The sequence below is a fragment of the Podarcis erhardii genome (assembly GCF_964252035.2).
Source record: "Podarcis erhardii genome assembly, chromosome: 1".
NCBI classification, from domain to species: Eukaryota; Metazoa; Chordata; class Lepidosauria; order Squamata; family Lacertidae; genus Podarcis; species Podarcis erhardii.
This window is the reverse complement of record NC_138497.1, coordinates 83,464,842-83,484,361: the sequence shown is the minus strand read 5'-3', so window position 1 is coordinate 83,484,361 and position 19,520 is coordinate 83,464,842. Positions and strand designations below refer to the sequence as shown.

At 43.0% G+C, this 19,520-nt stretch overlaps 1 protein-coding gene across 1 annotated transcript; it reads right to left on the bottom strand.

Annotated features, from left to right (window-relative positions):
- Positions 1–628: 628 nt before the first annotated feature.
- On the bottom strand, positions 629–15,537 carry LPXN (leupaxin). The gene is made up of 9 exons (XM_081877019.1): positions 15,317–15,537; positions 12,284–12,453; positions 10,440–10,495; positions 8,615–8,717; positions 7,827–7,994; positions 7,315–7,488; positions 6,292–6,373; positions 3,431–3,579; positions 629–1,856 (listed from the first exon to the last, which is right to left on the bottom strand). Exons 1-9 carry the CDS (start codon positions 15,327–15,329, stop codon positions 1,590–1,592), a joined length of 1,182 nt encoding a protein of 393 aa, XP_081733145.1. The 5' UTR covers positions 15,330–15,537; the 3' UTR covers positions 629–1,589.
- Between the last annotated feature and the right edge of the window lie 3,983 nt (positions 15,538–19,520).

Here is a 19,520-nt window from a genome sequence, read left to right as displayed (position 1 = left end):
GCTGTGCGCAGACACAGTTTGCAACTGCTTGGAGAGGAGGAGCCTTAGAGAGTGATGGGAAGGTGGGGGCCTTCAGACCTTGCAACTGCTTCATTGGGGCATGACCTACTGGGAAGAGTTGCCATTGTTGGCACTGACTAGCCATATTCTCTTGTTATTTGTGTGCTCTAGAAACCTTAAAGTCAGCCCTGCATGGAAGTTTACAGAGGTGCAACCCTGGTATGAATGTAATTTTGTTAATTTTCTTCTGTCCACCATGATATTATATTGCTAATAAATCGATAAGGCCCCTGTATGTACTTGCTAACTCAGATTAGGGATGGAAGAATCTGTCAATTTCAGTTTCTCTCAGTTTCTCCTTTTTCCAATCTTAAATTCAGTTTTCCACATTTCCACATCATCTGAATTTTTTGAAAAAAAGTATTTATGAAAATTCAGCACCATTTTAGTGTGAATTTCTTCTAATATAAACATTTTGCAAGCAATTTTGCCTAAAATGATGCATTTTCTGTATGCTGTTTTCTGTAATATATGCATTTTTATACACTTTCCTTGGCTGGAAAACTGCATTGCACACAAGAACTAAACTGTACCAAAGAGAGTCCTGGAACGCAAAGAAGCACTCATATTACCAATAGAAAAGTGATGTTTATTTTTCAGTGCATGCTACCTATTCAGTTACAAACAACATGTTGAAAATATCTAGGCATCCAGCACAGTGTCCTTGAAAAACACGTGGAGTATTCTAAGATAGGAAGCTATTCTAGTGAATTGGCGAAAGAGAGCTTGTACACACGTGTGAGATTCAGCAGGTTAGCAAAATGGGGGCAGCCAAGTTTGCCTGTGCATGGTACTCCTGCCAATCAAAAGCGCAAATGTGTAATGCACAAATATATGATATTCACCACCATCACACCTCTTTGGGTGGCATGTGGGCATTGCTGCTGGCACAGTCCCTGTTCAGAGGGCTTTGGGAGGAGGGTATGGTTGTTGCTCTCCTCTAGTGCGTATCTCAATTATCTGACACAATTAGTGAATAGGATTGGTTTGCCTGGGTACAAACATATACACATTTACCTTGGAGTAAATCCAAGTGGAACTTACTTCTGAATAGGCATGCATAGGATTGCACAGTAAATAACACATATCAGTGGAATATGTTTTGTGTAGATGGATATTTTTTTCAAAGAGTAAATAAAATACGTGCTATTGCCAGTAGGAAAGGATACGGGATGAAGAGCCAATATTACTTAGAGGCTACTGTTTCTGATAAACTACTGTAAGCTGGCAAAAGTTGTTTGAAACCCAGTGGAGTAGAGTGACTGCCTCGCAGTTGAGGATCTGAGTGTGTTGAAGCTGTTAGGTGCATTGATGGATATTGCTGCAGCAGCATATTTCCATCACTGCATTTCTTTCAGCTTAATCCTATGCTTCTTTACCCAGGAGTAAGTCCTATTATGTTCAGTGGAACTCCCTCTCAAGTAAGTGGGCACAGGATTGTAGCCTTTGTCCCTTCAAAATCGTTTTTGCCCTTGCCTGTTTCTCATGCAAAGTCCTGAGAGAAGAAATATGCTCCCTGCGGCTTCCGGTCAGACAAAGAGTTTGTTAAAGCAGGTGTGGCAGTAGGTCTTGCCATTCTGCTCCTGGAAGATGCCATTGTGCAACTGGGTGAGGCAAAAGGCACAGACAAAGTGCTCCGGGTGGAACTTGTGCCCCATGGCACTGACACAGCGCCCAACAATGGGCTTCCCACAACCAAAGCACACTGTTCCCTGGTGGTGATGGTAGTGAAGCTCACAATAGGGACGTCCATTTAATTCAAAGAAGGAACCATCTTGAAAGCTGCAAAAACAGTCCTGAAAGCAGAGGAAGCCTGTGTTAGGGCATCAGAAAATAACTATTTCCGGGATTTACATAAGAACAAGCCAGTCAGCATACTGTACAGAGTCTGGATAGAGTTATCATGACCATCACCCGTCAGCTACTGTTTTGAAATAAGTTCTTCACGTTTGTGTTTTGGTTCTTGCTTTAAATCAAATTTTCAGCTTTGTAGTTCATATTTAGTGCTTTATAGAGTCCACATTTGTCAGCATTTGCAGTTTCCCCATCAAAAATAATTCTGCTCTTGTTCCTTTATTATTATTTCTGAAAAATGAAAATTTGAGTTTTAAAATAGAAACATTCTGTTTCCTTTTGATCTGAAACCAGATTCCCCTTCACATATGAATTGTGATAAGCAGGGAGTAGGCATGCACTGCATGCTCTGCTCCTGGCAATGGAGCCTAGTGGTGGCCCCACTTATGGACATCCACAGTTGCCTGCACTGAAGAAGCCTTCACATGAGCCTTCACACAAAGAAGCAGCTGCTCATGCACAGGTTTCTGTACTGAGGATGTCTGCACCAACACATGGAAGTCTGTGGGTGGGGCTAGAGGCATGGACCAGGAATCACTTGAAGTATGCTTAGGAATCTGGCAGTTCAGGGTGTGGGTGTGGTACAGTATGCAACTAGTATTTAAATTCTGCAAATCAATTTTTTGTTTTCACGATTTGGTTTTTAAAATCTGAACTTTGCTTTTCTTTTAGAATGTTTTTCTGTTTCTTTTGTCTTTTTTATTTTACTCTTCTCTCTTTTTCTTTTCTTTCTTTCTGTTGTCCCTTTCTTTTTTCTGTTTTTCCTTTGTTTTTCTTCTTTTTCTTCTCTCTTTAGAGAGGGCCTTTATTAAGGTCCAGAGATTGTATACTCATGGGGGTGATATATGGGTTGATGGAGGACCCTGGATGAAAGACAGGAAATGTTGGTCTCCCAGGGTGAGAGTATAGGAGGAGAAAGGAAATATTCCAGGTGAGGGCTGGAATAAGCTACTGTCCTTTGTGTATGGTAAGGGGCAATAATTACTTTTAAGAGAGAACTCTATCTTTTACTTATTTGATTTGTATTTTCTGTAGTTGTAATTTCATTGTCTTAATCTTAATAAAATCTTACTAAGGAAATCTTAATAAAAATTTCATGAAGAATAAAACCTGAACTTGCGGTTCAAAGAGCTTTGACAGTTTTCTATTTGGAAAAGGGTTGTTGTCCTGCACATTGACTCTTTAAACCCATTAAAGTCATTGCTGATTTGTTTTTATTATGGGGATTTATTGTTGATTTATTGATATTTTAATTTTGTTACCTGCCCTGGAATGAAATTCAGTGAGGAGCAATATACAATTTTTCAAACAACGGAATGAATCAAGTTTTGGGGATTTAAGCAACCTAACTGCATGCAGGATTACAGCTAAATCCTATCTGAACTCTGTCTGGACTGCATAATTCTTGGTTTTGTTAGCAACCTCCTCAATACAAGTTTCGTGGCGTATATACATTTTTCCGCCCAGCAACCCAGAATGACCTCTATCTGGAGCAGGCTATTTTGCATTTACTTACCCCACACACAAAGCACTCAGAGTGCCAGACAGCATTCAGTGCTGACAAATACTGATTCATCACAGGCTTGTCACAGCCTTTGCACTTGGAAGAAAAAAGGGCCATGAAATCCTTTTGGCAATATGGCTTCCCATCCTTCTCTTGGAAACCTGTAGAGTAAGTATGGGGAGACAGAGCTTTTAGAGAAGAGGAACAGCATACCATGGTTTGTATTCAATGTAGCAATAAGATTATTCCATCAGCACAATCAAATCTGCTTGTCCCACTTTCTGTTCTGGGGGGGTCTCCCATCCCACCGGTGAAGATTTGACATCACCCAACCAATGTTTATCTATGATTATCCCTTCTCAGAACCCCTCGAGAAAATAAGTGTCCCTCCTTCACTCCAAAAAGGGGGTCAGCTGCTCTTTGATCCCCTCAGCCTTTCTCTGCCTGTCTTCTCAGTAGTCAGAATCAGCCTTGTTGGTGGCTCCCTTTCACATGAAGAGTACAATGGGGAGGAATTCAGCGTCACACTATTACAAACAATCCATCTGTGCAAGTATATCACCCTATCAGATGGAACAATCTCCCCCCCTCTGGTGCTGTTCTGGTGGTTCCCCAAGCCAATTTCAGGGGGCTGGGAGAGAAGGACTGCACAAGTGGAAGCCCTTCCACAAATGGATCTGTTACTTGAATTCTGCCCATGATCTTATTCTCGCCTTTGTTGGGATTTTGACCCACTACCTTCCTGTCAAATCAACATCAAAAGGCTGAATGTGATCAGCTTCTGCCGAATGGTTTTTCTGCATGGGCCCAGTAAGCCATGTCTAGTTTACCTTGGGTGTTTTGTTCCCCAGGGTGCGCCTCCCTTGGAAACATTAAGTACTCAACAGGTCCTTGTGATCAAGATTCCTTCAACTGATCTGCCAGGTTCATGGTTTGTCTTGGGAACATATTGTTTATTTACTTAATAGACCACTCCACATTTCAGCAGAAAACTCTAAGTGGTCCACCAGGCTCAAATATATTTTTCACAACTAAAGCATGTTAATTATTGGGAAATTAGAGTACTCAGGTTCTAGGCAGGCTGCTCTTTTCCTCCCTGAAAACAAAATGCAAGAATTCGTACAAGCAGATCGGGCTGTTCGTGCTACTGGCCAGCTAAACTGCACTAATCCATACTGATTCTAAGAATAATCTGGTACAGTCATAGGCCAGTCGCAACAATAGGATCACACAGTGCTTTGCTAAACTCTTGCAGTGACAGTTCCCCTAAAATGCTTACAGCTCATCAATCCATAATTGCTCAAAGCAAGCAACGGAAGCTGAGCCATCGTCACACCAAGGATTAAGAAACTGTTGCAACGCTAGCACATTTCTCAAAGTTGCTTCTAATAGCATGAAGCAATAACACTGGGGTGTTTTCAGGAGAAGCCAATCCAATGGCAAAGAATGGTTGCCATGAGCTGGCAAAAGGAACCAATCCACAGAGTTCAGGGACGAGTCAGACTCTAAATTCACCCACAAAACTTTCTGCGCTCTAGTTATAATTAGCAGTCTGGGGACTTGAGCTCACCACTATGTGTTCAGTTAACCCACTTGGGGGCCAATTACTGGAGCTGGGCTCCTGGGAGCGCATCAGAGCCAGTCTGTGATCAAAAGTCCCACAGTGAGCACAAGTGTGTTTATGCTTTTCTGATGGTTATTCAGAGAAGGAAATAATAAGTCACAATGCACTGACTTCCTCCTAGGACACAGACACAAGCTTTCAATGAGAACTGTGATGCTTTGGTAGAATGCTGATACCATAGTGACTCCGAGTCACTATAGAATTCCCAAAACAGTCTCTTACAGATCACAACTTAGAAAGAGTGATGCATGTTTTAGCAAACAAGTTGTCACTCATGAATCCTGGCTGGTTCTTATGTCAGGACAAGTTGAGCACATTATGGGTGACTTCTATGTACTGCATTGGATCCAGACTTACTTCTGACTCATTTGTCCCACTGATTTCAATAGTCTCCTCTAAGCATGCCCACATCTTGAACCAACAGTGTTTTTACAGCTTCAGGTCTTTTTGAAAGAGTTACAATAATTCCATAAACTCTCTGGTCATCTCAACGTATTAGTTTAACACCCCTGAAGAGGTGACTGTGTTGCTTCTGCTTTTAGCCAGGCTTCCAGGGTCACACCAGAAGGCTTTAGTACTTATACTAAATACCAGGGGGATGATTCAATCAAAATTAAGCACTTAACTTGCCTCATTGGTTTCAGTGGGACAGTAAAGCATACCTCTCCCATTGAGATCAATGTGACTGAAAATGCTTTAGAGTGGGGACAAACCAATCTGCCAATTTTGATTTCTCTGTTTCCCACCTTAAGTTAATTTCATCAACATTTTAGTGTGCGCTTCTTCCAATATACACATTTTTAATACAATTCTGTCAAACAAACACAGTCTTCCAAGCAATTTCCCCAAATATAACATACTTTTGAATGTATGCATTGGTATGACAGGCAGCTGCAGGATGTCATAGAATCGTCTTGGCAGCTCTGTGGAAAGATACTCTGTGGCCTCCCTTATACCAAAATGCGACACAATGCAATCCTAAGCATGTTTACTCAGAAGCAAGTCCCACTGAGCTCAACAAGAATTGCTCCCTGGTGAAGAGTAGTTAGGATTTTGCAGAAAACAATTGTGATTTAGCAGATTTTAGTCTGGCTAAAAGAGAAGGTGGGGTGGGAAAGGGAGGTTTCGAATGGCAGGGAGCAGCAAGTGAAGATTGAAAGGGCAAAAATTGTGTGGATTTCTACTGTGCAAGCAAGCACGGAATAGCTGAGGGAAGGGGCAGGGGCTGAGGGAGATGAAGAAGACGTACCATCATTGCCAAACACTTTCCCACAGTGAGCACAGAAGAAATGCTCTGGGTGCCAGGTGCGATCCATGGCTGTGAGGATTTTCTGCAAAGAAAAGGAGAAGAAAGGGTCATGGGATTTCAACACTGGGAATCCCTGATGGTTAAAAGGGCAAAAGAAGGTGGGGGCAGGGAGAGTAAGGCAGATTGGATAAACTCTCAACTTGCTCTTGCTCTGAATCAGAACCTTCTCTCAAAGCAGCTGGAGGAGGAGAGAGAGGGTGAAGAAAGAGATGTGAGTGGAGGGCCCCCTATTATTATTATTATTATTATTATTATTATTATTATTATTATTACTACTACTACTACTACTACTACTATTAAAATTTCCATACTGTTCTTCATCTGAGGATACTGATCTGATACTGTTCTTCATCTGAGCATAGCATAGTAGCAAACGAAAACAATAAACCCCTCCACACACACATTGATCATTAAGTCCCTATTTGTTTGTTCTTCATTGATGAAAGAAATCACCCCCTGGAAACTCAACAAACCTGCTGCACACCCGGAAGTGGGTGCAGAGAGTGTAGCTGAGTGGTACACAGCCTGAGGAAGTACCATCCACCTTGGGCTTGCCCAAAGAAACAAGTCTAGAGTTAGAGACTAGGGTGATGTCTGCTGTTTCCAGGAACTCTTCTTGATGTGAGACTTTTGTAGGTGGACCAAGAGTTTGTTTGGACCCTGCGTGAGGACCCGGAGGCTGAGAGGGAGGGTGTGCCAGTAGGAAAATGAATATATATATATATATATATATATATATATATATATATAGTGTGTGTGTGTGTGTGTGTGTGTATTGATGTAAGATTTTTATATGTAACTCTGTATTTTTGCAATATTTTGTTTGAGTTGTCTGTTGTTGCTTCAGTTTTTTGTACACTGCTTAGAGATATTCTTTAATACATTAAGTGATACAGAAAGTCAATAATCGAGTCAAATCAAAGGGAGCAATAGCAGTCAGAAGGTGAGGCTAACATGACATACCTCCTTGATTGGTGCAGCACAGTAAGCGCAGTGAGGAGAGAAGAGATCGTGGTAGTCTTCGGGGCAGTAGGCCTTGCTGTCCCGCTCATAGAAGGGGATAGAACTCACTTCCTTTCCACAATGGGCACAGGTAAAGTGTTCAGGGTGCCACGTCTTTCCCAGCGCTGTAATTACCTAGAAACCAGCAGGAGAGTTTAGAGGCACACGTCCCTTTCCAACAGGATGTCTCTCAGACGTTTGTCACGGGTCCATGTTTCTAATCAACAAGCCCCACATTGCTCAGTGCACCACAGGACCACTTTGGGTTGAGAGGGCAGGACCCTCAGCAATATGTGGCAGACATTAAGTGACCAATCTGCAGGAGAAGAAATCCCTTCCTTCTATCTGAGGCAAACCAAACACTTCACAAAGCAGATATGTGACAAACCATTGGTTGTTCATAACAAACCTCTAACCCAGTGGGACTGAAAACTACCGGAGAGGTCAATTCTCTGTCTCTCTCCCTCTCCTACCTTTCCAACGATGAGTTTGTGGCAGGAAGCACAGTGGCCCTTGGCCACAGTGGCAACACCAAGGTCCTGCATATCATGTGTCAGGCCCTGCAACATGCTGTCTAGGTCGTCAATGGTATTCTGTTTGGCTGGTGATGGCTTCTCAGGACCTTCCTTCCCATCTGAGATCTGCAGAAAAGCAAATGATTTGGGCTTTCACTTTTTCATTCATTTATTTCTATTTACTTTTTTATTTTTTTTAAAAAAGCCCTCCACTTTTCTTATCAATAACTCAAAAGTGGTTAACGATGGAAAAAATAAAGTAATAACACATCAAGCACAGTAAAACCAGCAAATAATACATAACAGCAAAAGAGGAGATGGATAGATATACTCAACATGGTGAACTTTAACAGTGCCACAAATCTTCCTCCCTATACATAAAAAATACTCTCATCTTCTGTATTACTCAAGTTTCCTCTCCCTCTCCACTTAAAACTCCTAAATCTCACTTATTCTACAAAGCCTTTCCTAGATCACCATGCATGAACCTTTTCTATCTTGTCCCACAGAAGTGTCCCCTCTCCCCGCACAACCTACACCTTCTGTTAATTTTTATTGCACCCTTAGTTTTTCTTCTGCCTAAGCTGGAGATGGGAATGTAACTTCTGCTCTTAATTTGCTATGGCTAATACAATAACCACAAAAAACATTAAGCATTCCTTAGGAGCAGCCTTGGCTCTTCAGTATCATTTCCCAGAAACTGCTGTTGTTTCTCCTGCAGAGGGTCAGCCAGGTCTGTGACTCACCTTGTCCTGGATTGTTCCCAAGCAAGCCAAAAGTTCATCCAACTGTTGAGCAGGTGTGGTGAATGAAGATGAAGAGAGCACTGGCTGTGGAGTTTGCACTTTGCTAGAGGGAATAGAAAGCCAAATTTATGACTGAAGGAAAGGAGGAAGGAAATTCTTAAAATTCTAAAATGAACCATGTTCCCTTTGTCCATCATGCATGTTCACACATCGGCCCCGATCCTGGCTACTCCTTAACTGCTACCAACTCCAAAAACTTAGAAGGCAGAAATGGATCGCTGGGTGGGGGTGGAGTTACTACACTAGCTTCCTAGCAGGTGGGCCATCGTTACTTACCAGGAGATGTGGAAGGACAGGAAGGTTGGCACATTGCAAATGCACCAGCAGGAGCACTAAATTGGGTCTGCCAGTGCATTTGCACCACACTGACCTCCCCACCACTTTGACCTTCTGCAACAATGACCCACATACCAGGAAGCTACTCACTGCTGCTACAATGTGCCTGAGATCCTTTTAAAGAAAAACTCTCCCACATCCTCATTCCATAATTGGTGCATCGATTCTATGTACTGTATCTGATTCAGGAAAGCCATATGGCAGCAGTATCTGCCCTCCCACTGATTCCCTCCATTTCTCAAGGCATGCTGCCAGTGGGGGTGTCTCAGTCCACCTTGGGATAAATCACACAGACCACGTATAGCATGGTTCATCTCTCTCCACCCCTATATACATCCAACCATACAAAAGAAGGTCAAGTTGCAAAAAATCTAATCTCACCCCTCACCTTCTTCGCTAAATTGATACATCTAAAGCAGGGGCTAGCCAACATGGTAGCCTCTTGTTGTTGAACTACAACTCTCTTCATCCTACAACTCTCTTCATCCCTGGCCATTGCCCATGCTGGATACCCTTGACCTGAAGCCAGCCTGATACCATTATCTAGTTAAATACAGACAAGATTATATATGAATTATAGCTAATAAGCTGAGTTTTTTTTTTTTACAAGAGGAATTTTCACCTTCTTTGGAGTCCAAAAATTATACTTTGTGATTTGCTTGAGGGTTCTTGGAAATGGAGATAATTTCCAGCCCCGGTTCCCCTGACACACAATGCATGTAAAATCAGGCATATGAGTAGTACGAAAGAATGTTCCTTCTGCTTAAAATGATGGCACTGTTCCCCATTCTGAAAAATAATGCTATGCTTAAATGAATCAACCTGTCCTTATTAACATTCAAGAGTTTCAAAAAAGTTTATATCACCGATTGGGACATTTAAAGCTCTGGAATAAGAATGATAAAAGGACTATATAAACAGACAGGCCTCTGTTTGGTTTCCCTTTTTTGTGTTAAGAACGTATATGAGATGCACAAGCTTCTGCTCAGACCCAACACAATGGGTGAAGACAAAGTGTGCTTTCCTTCAGCTCTCAGCCCCAGGGCAACCAACAGACAGATTGTTCTTTCTGGCAGATAGTGGGGAAGCAAGCTCCTTGAAGCCATTCAACAGTTATTTTTGTGTTATAAAGCTTACTTCTGGGGTTGTGGTATGGTATAGATGCATATGTATGCATATGAATGGAGATAAGCTTGCCTTTTACCAGTGACCATTTCTGGTAGCCTTTGATGCAATGCTAACTAAGCATTAAGAGAGCGAAAGTTTACATGCCATACAGTTTTGATCCATTATCTGTGGAAGGCTTCTCTCAAAAACAACAACAACAACAACAACAACAACAACAACAACAACAACAACAACAACAACAACAAAACATGCAGCACAAGTGAGCCGTGTAACCTGCCTTCCTGATTCAGTGTGCATTTACCTGTAAATATGGTCTGCATCTTCTTCATGGCATTGAACATCATGTGCTGGTGGCACCTGGGAATATACACAAGAGAAGATATACAAAAAGGACACTGTCTCCCCTCAAATCCACCCAATCATATGCTCCTCTCCAATACTGGCTGTTATCCTGTATCAACTAGTTCTGAAAAGCAAAGAACCAAAAGAAATTGTTACTCTCCTCTGTTTCTCTTGAGCTGTTTTATAGTTAAGTTGTCATCTCCCAGTGTGAAGCCAGCTCCTATTTTAGAAGACTTTGGACCAGATCTTAAATATATTTTCTCCCATACCTATTGACTGCCCTTATCTCCTGTTACTGCTGCAAAGTATTCAATTATATTCAAAACATACAGGAAAGAAAAGCAGACAACTGGATCATCACAGCATAGGATCGGGGCAGCCATGCTATGCAACAGTCTCCAGATTGGGAAGTCTCATGTGTGAAAGGATATATGCAGTTTGAGGAGCTGCTGTAAACTGAATCAAGCCAAAGGCTTCTCAAGTCCACTATAGCTTAGTGAGCCGGTCTCCAGAACCAGGGGCAGAGGTCTTTCCCAGGCTGCTACCTGTGGTCCTTAAACCCCAGGGTGTGGAAAATGCGGCCTTCCTGATCTTGTTAGACTCCAACTCCCAACAGCCCAAGCCAGCATGGCCCATGGTCAGGGGTGATGGAGTTGTCATCCAAAAACATCTGGAAGGCCATAGGTTCCCTAGCCTTGCTCTAACCAGAGTTGAAACTTGGGGACTTATATAATATATGCAAACCATGTCTAGTAGCTTTATGACTCTACCAATGTATAGTTATGTGTAGTTTCATTTCCTTTTTGGCTGAAATGACCAGGATGGTTGCAACAAGAAATAAACTTTGACTTTGACTCTACAAATGTAGCTGATATGCTGAATGGGGTTCAGTTTTCTGAGGTCGTCAGGCAGGTCTTTAGTCTGTGTTTTGCAACTTAATGGACTTTTTATGGGTTAGCCACATTTTGTGGGGTTTTTTCTCCAACCATATATAAGACAAAGTGCTTTTACCCAAACACTGGACTAGGTGAAAATGGCAGCAATGTGGTGGATTAAGCCAAAAACTGGAGTGGATTGTCTGCTGGGGACACAAGCTGTCATGTGGTTCCCCTGTGACCTGCAAGCCATATCCAGCCTGTTAAGCTGTGTGTGTGTGTGTGTGTGTGTGTGTGTGTGTCCCCAAGACTCGCTGTACTCTGGGAGTGCAGGGAAAACAAACAAACAAACAAAATGCTGAACTGATTCTCTGATGCTCCTTATGAAGTGTCATTTCTGCAACGTTTGGGAAGCCTAGATGACTCATGCAAGACCACGATACAGATCATTCCCTCTCCTCCCCTCACCACAACCAGATCAATTATCTGGTAAGCAGAATGAAGGAGGATCTGCATCCTCACCCTGGCCCTGGGATGAGCAGAGAAACTGAAACCTCTCCACCCATCCCAGTGCCAGGATCAGGACGGAGATTGCTCCCTCACCCTGCTGACCAGAGGATCAATCTGGTGAGTGGGAGAGGGAGCGATCTGCATCCTTTGCACGCATCTGTGTGTGTAGGTGTGTGCACGCATCTGGATCTGGGTGTTTCTGAGTGTGTTGCTGACTGTGTGTGCTCTGGTGTGTGTGTGGTGTACATGTCTGTTGTGGGGTGGCCGTGCCTATCACTGGCATTTGGCACTTGGAGGGCTTGGAAGCTGGGGATGTCTCCCAAAGCCCCCCAAAGTGTAGTCACCCCAGTGTAATTCATCTTGAAAAGCTGAATTAACCTGCAACTTGCTAAGGAGGCAAACAGCTTAAGGAGAATACCTTCTTGGCTGGGGCAACTGGTTTCTTCTTCTGGATGACACTGGTCTCTCCTGCTGTCGCCGCTGGTTTCTCCTTGTTGTCACGTTCCAAAAGAAAGTAGCCCTTTGACGTTACTGGATCACTCACAGTTAAACTTGCTGAGGTTTGTTCCAGTTCTGCCAACAAAGCATCTGAACAAAACAATTATAGTTTAAATTTTGTCATTCCCATCATTCACCCTCTCTTCCTGCCCCTATCATGCCCACTGCCAACATCCACACCATACGTTTAAAGCATTGGTACCTTGGTTCTCAAATGCCTTGGTACTCAAACAACTTGGAACCCAAACACTGTAAACCCAGAAGTAAGTGTTTCAGTTTGCGAACCTTTTTTGGAAGCCAAATGGGCTCCATTTTGAGTGTTAAGCTTCCGATTTGAGTGTTACACTGAGGTCTGTCTGGTTTTGCTATTTATTTTGCATTTTTGCTTTTGTGGCTTTTTCATTTTGTTTTTGTGACTATGTGGAACCCAGTTCAGCTATTGATTGATTGATTGATTGATTGATTGTGTGGCTGCAGTACATTGTTTTATGGATCAATAGTCTTGTTAGATATTAAAATTCATGTTAAATTGCTGTTTTAGAGGTTGTTTTTAAAAGTCTGGAATGGATTAATCCATTTTGCATTACTTTCTATGGGAAAGCACACCTTGGTTTTGGAACGCTTTGGTTTTGGAATGGATTTCCGGAACGGATTAAGTTTGAGAGCCATGGTACCACTATACAGTATACCTTTTCAACTCATGGCTTCTCCCAAAGCATCCTGGGAGCTATAGCTGAGTGTGCCAAGAAGAGAATGGAGGTCTTCTAACAACCTTCAGAATCCTTAATGAACTATTGTTTCCAGGATTCTTTGTGGGAAGCAATGACAGTTAATATGGTATAATAGTGCTTTAAATGTAAGGTGTGGATTTGGCCCTGGTTGCCTCTTGTCTTGAACTTGTGGAACAGCTTGAAACAGAAGTTTGATAAATCAGTATATGTGTTCTCTTTCTTTGCCTTGCATCTCTCTTGTGCTGACTCACATACAGTTGTCTCACAGACACTCTTGGGCTATGCAAGTCACCTATTTATACAGTGCCCAGTCCAATTCAGTACATCTTCTGTCCTAGGTGCACCTTCAAAGAGAGCTATTCATACTTGCTGGCTTCCTCTACCACATACCTTGCTCTCAGGAAGCACAATTGCCTCATCTGTGGGAGGAACTTTCATTAGCCTTTCTCCTTGCCCTAATTTCTGTTTCCTCCATTGACCTTTAGTGTGTTGTACATGACACATAATTTCACCTTTAAAAGATGTAGTTATAATATCCGGTGGCTTTTCTCTCTCATGGAATGAAGTGTCCAAAATCAGAAAAGTGAGAGCCACAAGGTTGTTGTTCAGATACCTCTTCTCACGGAAAGGAAAGATAGTTGTCATGTGGCCTAACAAAGACCTCAAACTTACATCCAGTTAGATTCAAATAACACAAAGGAATGTCAAATAAAGGACACAAATTGCCAACTTTTAGAGGCATGAACCATATTCCACAAGTTCAACAGGCAATATATTATTGCAGAAGCCTGAATGGTTCAATTATCTCTTTTTTTACACACATATTTTTCATTATGGCCAATTTCAGTACAAACTGAAATTAAAAATTGTTAAGATGGAAAATCAAACCTAGGCAAATTGGAGGCTGATCTTGGTAATTATGCCATTTTAAGAGTCAACAACCAAGTTTATTAAGCCACTTGTAATTGGTTGTGCTTAATTCTGTTTTATTCTTCATTACATTATGATGCATCTCTCTGACCCACCACATTGATTTGTGGCTTTTATTGTATGTGTGTGCAGGCGCACCCACACACACACACAGAGGATTACCCATTTATGGCAGTAGCTCTGATGCACAAAAGGAAGTGAGATATGGGAAGGGAAGGATGATAGAATTAAATGTGAGACCACGGTGAAAGAGAAAGATATCCTTTCTGCATGTATCCAGCACAAACTAGAATCTTCTAGAATTTAAAACTGCTAATAATTTCTAAAAAATGTTCTCCCCTATTTTCCATATAAATTTGTTCAGTTGTCATTTGCAACCACAGGTTTCTCTAACCATTCCTCTTCTTTCTACTGCCTTACCAACCATTATCTTTCTAATGTATCACCTTTTGCAAACGCCATACAGTGGTTTCTCTGGTTACAGACGCTTCAAGTTACATACGCTTCAGGTTACAGAATCCGCTAACTCAGAAATAGTACCTCGGGTTAAGAACTTTGGTTCAGGATGAGAACAAAAATTGTGCTCCAGCGGCGCGGCGGCAGCAGGAGGCCCCATTAGCTAAAGTGGTGCTTCAGGTTAAGAAAAGTTTCAGGTTAAGAACAGACCTCCGGAACGAATTAAGTACTTAACCCGAGGTACCAATGTATATTGGAAGCTAACAAGGACAAGCTTCTTTCATCTCTGTGGATAAAGTTTTCCCCTCACAGAGCTACAATTCCCAGCACCCTTAATGATTCTTGGGAGAAATCGTGGGTTTTAAATGTGCTTTGAATGAGATTTAAAGGTATGGTGCGGATCTTTGGTTCTCCATTCCTCAAATTTATTCAAGTTCCTCTGTCCTAGCTTGAGCTCTTCCTTCTGGAACACCAGTGACCCAAATAAGGCTGGTGCTTTTCTGTAAAGGAAGTCTTTGTGCTTTCAACAGCTGTCCAAGAGGTGGAAATTCAACATCTACAGCTCTTTTTTCTTCACTTTCTTTTTTCTTGTTATGGAAAAAGCTGTACCTGCTGAATTCTTGCCTGTCATGCAGCTGTGAATGTTAAAGGCACAAAGCCACTGCCAGATGGAACTGTGTCATCTCAACAGTCGGCGTTCGATCTCTTCACATCTTCAATTCTCCCTGTTCCCTCGCCCCCCATAAAAGAAAAGATGAAATATTGTGCAATCTTCTTGTGCTTTCTGCACCATGTCAGTCCTTACTGTTTTGGTATAATGCGAAAAAGTTACTTACCGAAATCATCCATTGCCTATATCCAAATACGGGGTCTTCTCTCTTCCAGACAGCTCAAAGGATCCCCAATACAGAGATAGGTTTGTTGGGTCCTGGAACTGAAGGGGAAATGAACAAGATGGTGAGTGAGCGGGACTGTAATTCGTGCAGACTTTTTCAGTTCCTCTCTCTAGGCGTACTTCCTTTCTTTAGAAGCTGAACGGTTCTTTCCCCCCTGCGAGTCACATTTTGCGCAGCTAAAAAATGTACTCAACATAGCTGAACAGGAAGAGACAGCAATCCAAGCTTATGCAAATCTGACATGGCTGTTTTGTGAGATCTTTCCTGTAGATTTGATGTGTGCCCTGTTGCATCAGGCAGATTGTAACATACCCCATGAATCTCTTCCGAATCGGATAATGACCTGGCTCAGAATAAGTTAATAACTGAGGTTAACACTTAACAGGTGCTGAAAAGTAGAAGGCATCGGTTATACATTTTCCACCACATCTTTGGAAAATGCAGGGCTTTTCCAGTCACAGACGACTCTGGGGTTGTGGCGCTCATCTTGTTTTACAGGCTGAGGGAGCCGGCATTTGTCCACAGACAGTTTTTCCGGGTCATGTGGCCAACATGACTAAGCTGCTTCTGGTGCCATGGAACACCGAAACCAGAGCAGCGCACGGAAATGCCATTTACCTTTCTGCCGGAGCGGTACCTATTTATCTACTTGCACTTTGACGTGCTTTCGAACCGCTAGGTTGGCAGGAACTGGGACAGAGCAACTGGAGCTCACCCCAGAGTAGGGATTTGAACCGCCAAACTTCTGATCGGCAAGCCCAAGAGGCTCCATGGTTTAGATCACAGCACCACCCGTGTCCCCGGCTGCACCTTTAGGTAGAATGAAATGGCCATCCCAAGGCAGTGGGCGCTGTTTTTCTGTTTTTATGATATTGCTTTATTGTTTTTATGTAATCTTGTATATTGGCCTGAATAGATGATGCACTTTTTTTCCAGATTCCGACCATGAAAATTAAAGTGCAGCTTAAATTCATGACCTTACAAAAATTGGCTTTTACGATATCTCTGCTGAAACAGACATACGGTAAAATGGAACAAAAAAATGTTTTATTGCTGATTTGCGAGCTTGAGACTGTTCATTTGCCTTTAATGGGTGTGAGAGCCTGCGGAATTGTAGCAATTTTCAGCCTGTAACCCAATTTTAAGGGAACGGCTTATATTTGGGTATTGTCTTTTTTTCATGCCCCCCCCCTCTTGAATTTTAGAGGTGCGGCTTATTTGCAGGTGTGGCTTATATTTGGGCCAATACAGTAGTAAGCTGTTTAGAAATGCTTTACAATGAATGAATGAATGAATGAATGAATGTGTCAGGGGCTCAGGAGCAGAGGCACAGGGGAGAGAGGAAATGGAGAGCGAAGGGGAAGAATCGGAGGGCAGCGTAGGGGAGTATGACAGTGGCCCGAGAGATTCCATGAGCTTCTCCAGCGAATCAGAAGATTCCCAGAAGGGGGCGCCGATGGCCAGGGCAAGGGGGTCCCAGGGGGGACGCACCAGAAGCAAGGGGCCAGCGGGGACTCCCAAAGCAGCAGCGAGAGATCAGGGCCAGCTCCCCCACCAGAGCGTAGTGGGGGGGAATAGTCCCATGCATCAGGGCCAGCGTCTCCTCCTACGGGGAGAGAAGATGAGTCAGGGCTGACCACGCCTCTGTTGGAGAGTGAGGGAACGGAGGGGAGGTCAGGCCCAGCTAGCGCCCCCGAAGGGGGAAGCAGTGACAGGAGCAGTGTAACGGTCAGGAGGAAGGTTGCCGGCTGGGCGCGGGCGCCAAGTTCAAATGTACAGGCGCAGAAATGTACAGGCGCAGCAGAAAACCCGGATTGGGAACCAGGTCCTAAAGCCCGCCGGAGGCAGGGGGAAGACTCGGGGGAGTCAGCGTCAGAAGAGTCCAGAAAGGACAAGACCCCAGCGGACAGGCGGACCCAGAGGAGGAAAGAGCAGAGGAAGAGGTGGAGCAGGGCTAGAGTCTTAAACTGGTGCCTGGGGGGAGGAGATTCAGACGGAGCTTCAGCGGTCTAGAGATCAAGACGTAGAGCTGCGCGCCGCGGCTTTGAAATCGAAACTGAACTTCAATAAAGACTTTTGTATATAATAAGAACTGGCGTTGGTCCTTTGTGAGCTGGGACCTAGGGCAGCTCTGACAGTATGAATGCTGTGTGTGTGTTTGTGTAACAGTATCCCCCACCCACTCCTGCAGAGGAACCCCACCTTCCCATCCTTCTAAGCTGGCACTCCACTGGTTTTAACACTGGCCTGCTGCTTGTCTGTGCTAGTTGGCTGTGCTAACTAGTTGCCTGCTCCCTAAGCATCACAGAGAGTGCCAGAGGGAAAGACTTCTGACCAAGCAAGTTGGCAGAAAGGCAGCCAGTATAGGCCATGCATTCCAGTAGGGATTGCATGTGCTCATGCATTGTGCTGTTCACATGACACACAGTGGCACATCCAGGGATGGAGAAGGAAATTCGATTCAATTTGTACTTCAAGCCAGTTTCATCTAATTTGCACTTTCCAAAACTAAATGAGAAAGAGTTCTCCTCTCCTTCAAAATCCAGACTTACCCAGCAGCGCTTTAAAAATGCATGTTATAAAGAGGAATCTGTGCATACAAATGCATATATTAATTAAAAGAGCATACAAAAATGCATTATGTTAAGAGAAAATGCTCGCAAAAATTTGGTGTTCGTTAGTCAAAACTGCATGCAAAAATCTGTTTACTTGGAGAGATTCGCATTAAAATGCCGATTTTTAAAAATGTGGAAATTACTGCAGAAATGTGAAAAACTAAATTTATGGTTGGAAAAATTAGAAATGGAGAGAAATGGAATTGATGGATTTTTCGATCCCTTGTGGCACAGCTGCCACCACAGATGCATGGTAGCATTTGTCTGTGCAGGTAGTGAGTGGGTGCAAGGGACCGCAAGGGACAAAATGGGATGCAGTGGAAACACTGCTGAACTGGAAGCACATTTACATGTGCCTAAGCGTTATGGCAGTCTTCCCCAACATGGTGCCTTCTAGATGTTGTTGGGCTAGAGCTCCCATCATCCAAAACCACCAACTATGCTGGCTGGGGCTGTTGGGACTTGGAGTCCAAAAGGTGTGGAAGGCATCAATCTGATCTATGGGGCTAGTGTTTGGAGGCCCTGGCACCAAATCTAACTTGGGGGGGGGGAGCTGTCCTTTGGTACACTAATTGCCAACAAATACAATAAATGACTATGCTTTGGAATGGTCAAGGAACTGTTTAGACATGTTATCAAATTTAGCAGTATATAAGTGCAAGTTGGCCAGAGAATCCAGCAAGGCCACATTTAATTTCAAAAGAGGAAACATTGCAAAACTGCAGCGATTAGGTGCAAGGAAATTGAAAAGGGCGAGTCTAGGGAGTCAAATCTCTTCAGAGTGCTTATTGAAAACCACAATAACTGAAGCTCAGCTAGAATGTATACCACAGATTTGAAAATGTTAAGTCCAAGTAGAGCAGGGGTGCCCAAACTTTTTTCAAAGAGGGCCAGATTTGATGAAGTGAACATGCGTTAGGGCTGACCAAGGTGGTTGAGGTTTTTTTTAGGACATGCCTGAAGTAGAGGCTAGCATAGTTATGGAAAGAGTCGAGGAAACTAGGAAAGGCAAGAAGGCTTCTTTGAAATAAATGAGACTTGCTCAAATGAGAAGAAATAAGAACATATATTCTAAGTACAAATGTGTCAAGTAGACAAGTTTGTTTTGTTTTTTTAAAAAAGAAGTGCTTAGCAGTATTAATATAAAAAAAATGTTTAAAAGTATATTAAAAACAGGTAATCAAAGCAGGAAAACTGGCTGGATGCTAGAAACAGATCAGTTTTCAACGTATAGAAAACAAAACCTTCATGCTTTTCTCAAAACTTGAATCACGCACACATTTATGATATCAGAAGGGAGAAAACAATCCTACAATTTTAATAATACACAAGTGTTGAAAGCTGCAACACGGAGAAGTCACCCACCATTTTTCCTCTTTACCATTCACAAAAAGAAATACAGGCAACTCCCAATGTGGGGGTTATGTTCTACACCTCCATGCATATAACTGAAATTGTGTATATTGGGAGCACCCTAGAGAGTCCTCCTGGCTCACGAGGGGACCCTCCCCAGGGCAAAGAGAACATCT